The following is a 6,581-nucleotide window of genomic DNA, read 5'->3' as shown; positions in this document are numbered from 1 at the left end:
AATAAATTTTTGATCCACCATGTGTATTAATTATCAGAGGGTCGACTGTATATACAAGCAAAGGCCTATGTAGGTTGAAATGAGTAGAGTATATTAGTATAATGAGTCCATACACATTTTATGAAAAATAATTCAATAATCTTATGATTTTATTTATCAGATAAAATCTATAAATTCTATAAAAGAATTTATTTATGAAGTTTTATTTATTCAAAAGCTGGTTTAAAGGTGCTAAAAATTTAGTTTTTTTAGCAATTTTGAAAATCTATCCAACTTTTACAAATTGTAAATTTATCATAATTTAACTAATTTGATTTTTTAAAAGAGTTACGGTCAAAAAAATCATGAACTTTACACGATTTTTTATTTTAATCACGCAGTTTAAATTTTCTCATTTTAATGCACGAACTACCATTTTTTCTCAAATTCATAACCAAGGCTGAGGTGTCACGGCTCCATTGGTGTAATTCGCTGAGGTGGAGGCCATTTTACACCAATGAATAAGTTCCAACTCAGTGCCGTGTATGAATTTGAAAAAAAAAATGGTAGTTCGTGCATGAAAATGAGAAAATTTAAAATTCGTGATTAAAATGAAAAAACGTGTAAAGTTCGTGATTTTTTTTGACATTAACTCTTTTTAAAATTGACTTCATTATATCTATGTGGAAATTAAGTTTTTATTTTAATTTTTTTTTTTTGAAAAAACAAGAGTTGCCTATGGAGATGTTGCCTGTTGAGATGTTGCTTATTCAGATGTTACACAGTTCGAATAAATTATACTTTTATATTTTATGCCAGCGTGGCATGTCATGCATACACAATTAATAGATTTTGAAATGATGGATAGATTTTCAACGAATTTTTCAAATTAAAAAAATATTATAACTCTTCAAAAGTTTGGATAAATTTTTAAAAAATCAAAAAAATTCTTTATACCTTAATAATTTTATGTAAACCTTATTAAAGAAAAAGAAATTAACTTACAATTAGCTAATTATTCTGAAAAAGGTGAATCTAGTCTTTGTTATATCAAATTTAGGGAAATTCTTACCTAGACTTTCAAATTTAATATAACCTGCTTATTCGCACTAGTAATACGTAGATGAATTTGTGACGTGGCGAAAATTCATTTCATAAATATAAAGAAGATTACAAAGGGAGATAAATATAGAAATGGGCAAAGGTGAAATCAAACGAAATCAGAAAAAGAAGAGAGTAAAAGTAGAATGAATGTGGAGCATAGAAAGCTAATCTGAAAGAATTAGAAGTTGTGATATACTCAGCTTTCGCTTTCATTATCTAGATATAGTGCGAAGGGGCATGTATTAAAATGGTATATAGCCACTCAAAACTAGTTAGCCATGCGCAATGTCGACTGCATCGATTAACGGTTGGTGCCTAACCTCTGTCTCTCCCTCCAAATCTTCTCTTCAAAAAACTACATTCCGCTCGTCGGTTGTCGCTCGCCTCTCCTCTTCCCCTTCCGGGTCTGTTCCTACGCTCATTCGGAACGAACCTGTTTTTACTGCTCCTACTCCAATCATCAATCCTTATTTGGTAACTCTTTTTCTATAATGTTCATTTGCATACATTATTATGCCCTAATGTTATTGTATTCACGGGCCGCCGCCCCCCTGACCACTAGTAACCGGCATATCCAGTGGCCGAGTCATAATTTTTTCTGTGCGCGTTTAAACTTTAACTAATTTTTAATTTTTTTATCAGGTCCAGCTTAACCTCCATCCAACTCTATATTTTATTATAAACCTACCTCTATTCTTGACAAATTATAATAGTTCAAATTCACATGTGAAAAAACCAATTTAGTACATTTTAGACTCGCAACGGATTTGATGTAAAAGACAAGTGTTCAAACCCGACTCAAACGGTCTGGACGGGTACCAATCTTAATGATCAGATCTAAAAATGGTTACTTTTTATATTATTATATATATATTTTTATATATTTTAATCATCTCACTAGCTAGCTATATAATTTTGAGTATTTTGCTGTAACAAAGGCTATTTTTCCTATGTGGGGGACTAATGTCATGGTGGCATGAACAATGTAGAACTTCCTTTGAATTCTGTTTTATTTTCTATTTTCTAGTTATTACATTTTTTGGTTGTTGACAAATTAATCATTTTCCATCATTCTTGGACATTACCTCAAATATATGGCTATGGTGGGAGCCACCTATACAAATAAGTTTCATAAATTTAGGTTCTAGTACTCAAGTTACTCGTGATTAGACCAACTATATCAACTATATAAACTAATTCGTGTCTACGTGGCCAAAACAGCCACCAAATGGTGTTCATATTAGTGACACGTGTCTGACATATACTATTTTCCACCTAAATTTGCTACAACTAAAAATAGCCTTTACAATCGAATCATAATTATAGTTCAATTTTGAACCTTTGATCGTGAACCGAAAAGGAAATTATATAATTACTTGGCAGATTCTTAGCCAAATATACAATTCATGACTCCAACAAGATTCTAAAAAAGAATCAATAGACTTTTTAGTTACAAGAATTGAAATGGTCCATTAAATTTGCTATTTTAGCATGTCTTTTCAAGTATTATAAATTTGACCTTTGCCTTTTCATTTTCTACCTAAAAATTTTCATAGAGATCATTACTACATAAATTAAAGAAGAAATTGAAGTTACAATAGGTAGCCATGCATGCAATTGAGCTAATTTTATTGAACTTTCTTGATTATGTATATTTTTATAGAATTTATTATATTATATAGTTTCTGACTTGTTTTGGTGGGGATTTGGTAGAGAGAAGAGATGGCAAAAGAATCATATGATGAGGCAATCGAAGCTCTCAAGAAACTCCTAAGGTAAAAAAAAATAATCATCTTATAATTTTCACCTTTTTTCATATATATTTTATAAAAAATTAAAAAAATACGTATTAATGAATTTATTTGTATTTAGTTGAATTCAAAAATTTCAACTTATTTTTAAAAGTTAAATAAGATTAATTACAGTTATATCAAATAATAAAATAAATACAATTGAACTAATTATTATAATAAAATCTCTATTTTAACTCTTTTTGGGTTCACTCAACTCTTAAATATTTGGAGCACGAGTCAGCTCAAAATTTTAAATATTTTGCCATTTTAATAAATTAGAGCTGAATAAATACCAAAACCTGTGAAAATAAATGTTTCTCAAATGCGACAAATGTCTAAAACTTTTGAAATTTGTCGTTTTACCATTTTAAAAAGTTTAGGTATTTATTCAGCTTTTTAAACTTTTGAAATGGCAAAATAAATGTTTCAAAATTTGGGAAATATTTAAATATTTTAAATTTTAAATAAATGCCACAAATATTTATGAAAATAAAATAATGTGACAGTGAGAAAGGGGAGCTGAAAGCCACAGCAGCTGCAAAAGTGGAGCAGATAACAGCTGAGTTACAAACCGCTTCATCGGACACCAAACCCTTCGACCCGGTTCAGAGGATGAAAGACGGTTTCATTCACTTCAAGAAGGAGAAATACGAGTCTGTCACTTTTTTTTTCTTTTACATTTTTATTTTCATTTTATTCATTTCAATATCAGTTTTACTAATAAATTATATTATTTTTGCAGCAAGAACCCTGAATTGTATGGCAAGCTTTCCAAAGGCCAGGAGCCCAAGGTATCCATAAATATCCTTTTTATAATTATTTTTTAAAAAAAATTACATTAATAGTGACTGAATTTTTCAAAAAATTTTTATTTTTAAACTTTTGTTTTTATGTTAAATTGAAGTTTCAACTTTTATAAAATGTATCAAACGAGTGTTTTTAGCCGTTTTTCTAATCACCTGTGAGATAAGTGATAAAAATGACTCTTTTTACTTAAATTATCGGTCAATAGACGACGATTGTTTACCTACGCAAATATATACTTATCTAATTTATTTCAAATATTAATATGAAAATCAAATATACTAACTAGTTTTTTTTATGTTTTTGGCAATAGTTTATGGTGTTTGCCTGCTCTGATTCGAGGGTTTGCCCATCACATATCCTAGACTTTCAGCCCGGAGAGGCTTTTGTGGTCCGTAATGTTGCTAACAAGGTTCCAGCATACGATCAGGTAATTTCTTTTTATTTAAGTTCGAAGCATAAATAAGTATAAATTTATTTTATCTTTTTCTAAAATATTTACTAATTAATTATGATGAAATTTATTATAAATAGTTTAATATTAGACGAGTTGTACTTTATTTATTTATTTTCTCATTTATATTGCACTGCAACAGATTAAGCACACAGGTGTTGGTTCTGCAGTTGAATATGCAGTTTTGCACCTCAAGGTGAGAGAATTAATGATAATTAAATTAGAAATTACCAATTATTTTCTGAATCATATATAATGAGTTTTAATTGGTAATTAATTAATGTTAAACAGGTTGAGTACATTGTGGTTATTGGACACAGTTGCTGTGGTGGAATTAAGGGATTAATGTCATTCGCATTTGATGGAAATAAATCCACGTAAGCCTTTTAGCTTTTTACTCATTTTTTTCTGAATAAATTAAATTAATAATATGAGCTTCAAAAAACTTGAAGAAAAAATAACTGACTTAATTGATATGCATGAAATGAAATCTAAAAGCATATGTATTTGAATCAAATAATTTTTTATTATAATGAAAAGAAAAAAATGAATTAAAAATTTTCATCAAATTAGAAATTTTCTACATTAGGCTCTGGCTGCTGTATAATTTAAAGTTTTTTTGTTTTGATATTGTATAATTATAAGTTTGTATTAATTGATTGTAAAATAAAAAATGCAGGGACTTTATTGAGGACTGGGTTGCCAATGGATTACCTGCCAAGCAAAAGGTTCTTGCAGACCATGGCCATTTGTCTTTTGAAGAACAATGTGGACACTGTGAAAGGGTAAATACTTTTTCCTTGTACTCATAATAATAATAATAATCAACTCGTAAACTACTTAAAATTAATTTAAAAGTATTAAAAATCGATTGAGTATTAATCCAATAGTTTGAATTTGAGATTCGAGTGTAACTCGAGTTTTAACTCTTTTTTTACACTCGAAGTTGAGCTTTTAAATAAATATTTTAATCAAATTTTGAATTTTAAAAATGATGCAGGAAGCAGTGAACGTATCGCTTGCAAACTTGCTAACATATCCATTTGTGAGAAACGCGGTGGCAAACAAAACCCTCGGATTGAAGGGTGGCTACTACGATTTCGTCAACGGAAAATTTGAGCTGTGGGGGCTTGACTACACCTTCACTCCCACTTCCTCTGTATGAACATTTTCTATGTCTCACCACCCCTTTATCCTTTAACCCCGAAATCAAATATTGTACTATTATTATCCTACAACTTTGAGTTATTTATTCTCAATCTTTAATATATAATATTCGGCTCCTTTTATCTAAAAATAAAGTGTGGTTTTTGGATTAAATTTATGTTTTAGTATAGTAATTAAAAATATTACATGCATATCTACTTAAATAGATTTTATTCCTCTTTTTAGGTAAGAGATGTGGCCACTATACTACATTGGAAGCTCTAAGACATTTGCATAGAGATCATTTCTACTATGACGAGCCGAAACTTATTTAATCATGTTGAATTAGATAAGCGGGTTGTGTGTACCCTTTTATGATCAACAATTACAAACTCTTACTAAGCTATCTACTTTCTAAGTTCATCTTCTTTAATTTCTTTTTCTATTTCTTCACTATCAATTTCATAAAGTGCGCATAACGAACACGAGCGGAAAGAATGGAGCATGGAAGGAGCCATCCTTATTCGTCGGTCGTTAACTATTTTATGACCGTCTCATCTCTTACCTCGTGCTTCAATTATTCTATTACATTTCCAATATTCAACTTCTTCCTGATACATATGAAAAAGATAAAAAATGATTCAATAATTAGTCTACTTTAGATATGGAAACTCAATCAATATGAACAACATTTCATGACCAGTTAGAATTGGTAAGCAACATAAAGTAGGTTTGGAGGCTGAGCATTTTTCTCCTCTCTCATTTTCTCCTTCATTCTTTAAGTTAAGTTAAGTTAAACGTTGACTAGTAATCTCGAAGGTCAAAATGAAAAGAGATAGCAAGAGAACTATGCATCTCATCCGAGATAGCAAGAGAACATTTTTGAGTAATGAAGTCCTTGTGGGAACGAGTTCTTTTAAGATATATTTCTTTTAGAAAATTTAGCATATTTGGATAAGATGATTCGTATCTTAATGCGCATATGACATAGTGTTTGTAATAGGTGAACCTTGAAGAATAAGACTTTGGTAAGACTTCTAAGTCTTTCATCTTTAAAGGAACTTAGTTCAGTCCTTTATTCATACAAAGGTTGTTTATATTTCAGACCCGGAAAACTATTAATAAAATCAGAGAGCAAAATTTGTATTTTTCATTAACCAACAAAGAATTACAAAGATGCCTATTTATGCTACATCAACATAAATGAATTTAGCAATAACTAAGTCCAGATACATTCAGCATGTGCACCATTCTTCCAGCTCAGTATGAGTTGTACTTGTACAGCTCAGCAATCCTTGTGA

The 6,581-nt window shown here is 29.7% G+C and overlaps 1 protein-coding gene across 1 annotated transcript; it reads left to right on the top strand.

The window, feature by feature from the left end:
* The first annotated feature begins 1,339 nt into the window (after window positions 1-1,339).
* On the top strand, window positions 1,340-5,713 carry LOC126673526 (beta carbonic anhydrase 1, chloroplastic). The gene is made up of 10 exons (XM_050367699.2): window positions 1,340-1,557; window positions 2,797-2,858; window positions 3,383-3,529; window positions 3,619-3,667; window positions 3,994-4,110; window positions 4,277-4,330; window positions 4,426-4,511; window positions 4,814-4,919; window positions 5,135-5,293; window positions 5,527-5,713. Exons 1-10 carry the CDS (start codon window positions 1,369-1,371, stop codon window positions 5,563-5,565), a joined length of 1,008 nt encoding a protein of 335 aa, XP_050223656.1. The 5' UTR covers window positions 1,340-1,368; the 3' UTR covers window positions 5,566-5,713.
* Window positions 5,714-6,581: the final 868 nt, after the last annotated feature.

Source organism: Mercurialis annua, linkage group LG3 (genome assembly GCF_937616625.2).
Source record: "Mercurialis annua linkage group LG3, ddMerAnnu1.2, whole genome shotgun sequence".
Taxonomy (NCBI): Eukaryota; Viridiplantae; Streptophyta; class Magnoliopsida; order Malpighiales; family Euphorbiaceae; genus Mercurialis; species Mercurialis annua.
The sequence above is the reverse complement of the archived record's forward strand: the minus strand, read 5'-3'. Positions and strand labels throughout refer to the sequence as shown.

What these genes read in the sequence shown, in the direction of transcription:
- LOC126673526 (XM_050367699.2), top strand. Translation starts at nt 1,369, where the DNA reads ATGTCGACTGCATCGATTAACGGTTGGTGCCTAACCTCTGTCTCTCCC. An exon ending in ATGCAGTTTTGCACCTCAAG is followed by an intron (nt 4,331 to 4,425) that starts GTGAGAGAATTA and finishes AATGTTAAACAG; the next exon opens with GTTGAGTACATTGTGGTTAT. An exon ending in TTTGATGGAAATAAATCCAC is followed by an intron (nt 4,512 to 4,813) that starts GTAAGCCTTTTA and finishes TAAAAAATGCAG; the next exon opens with GGACTTTATTGAGGACTGGG.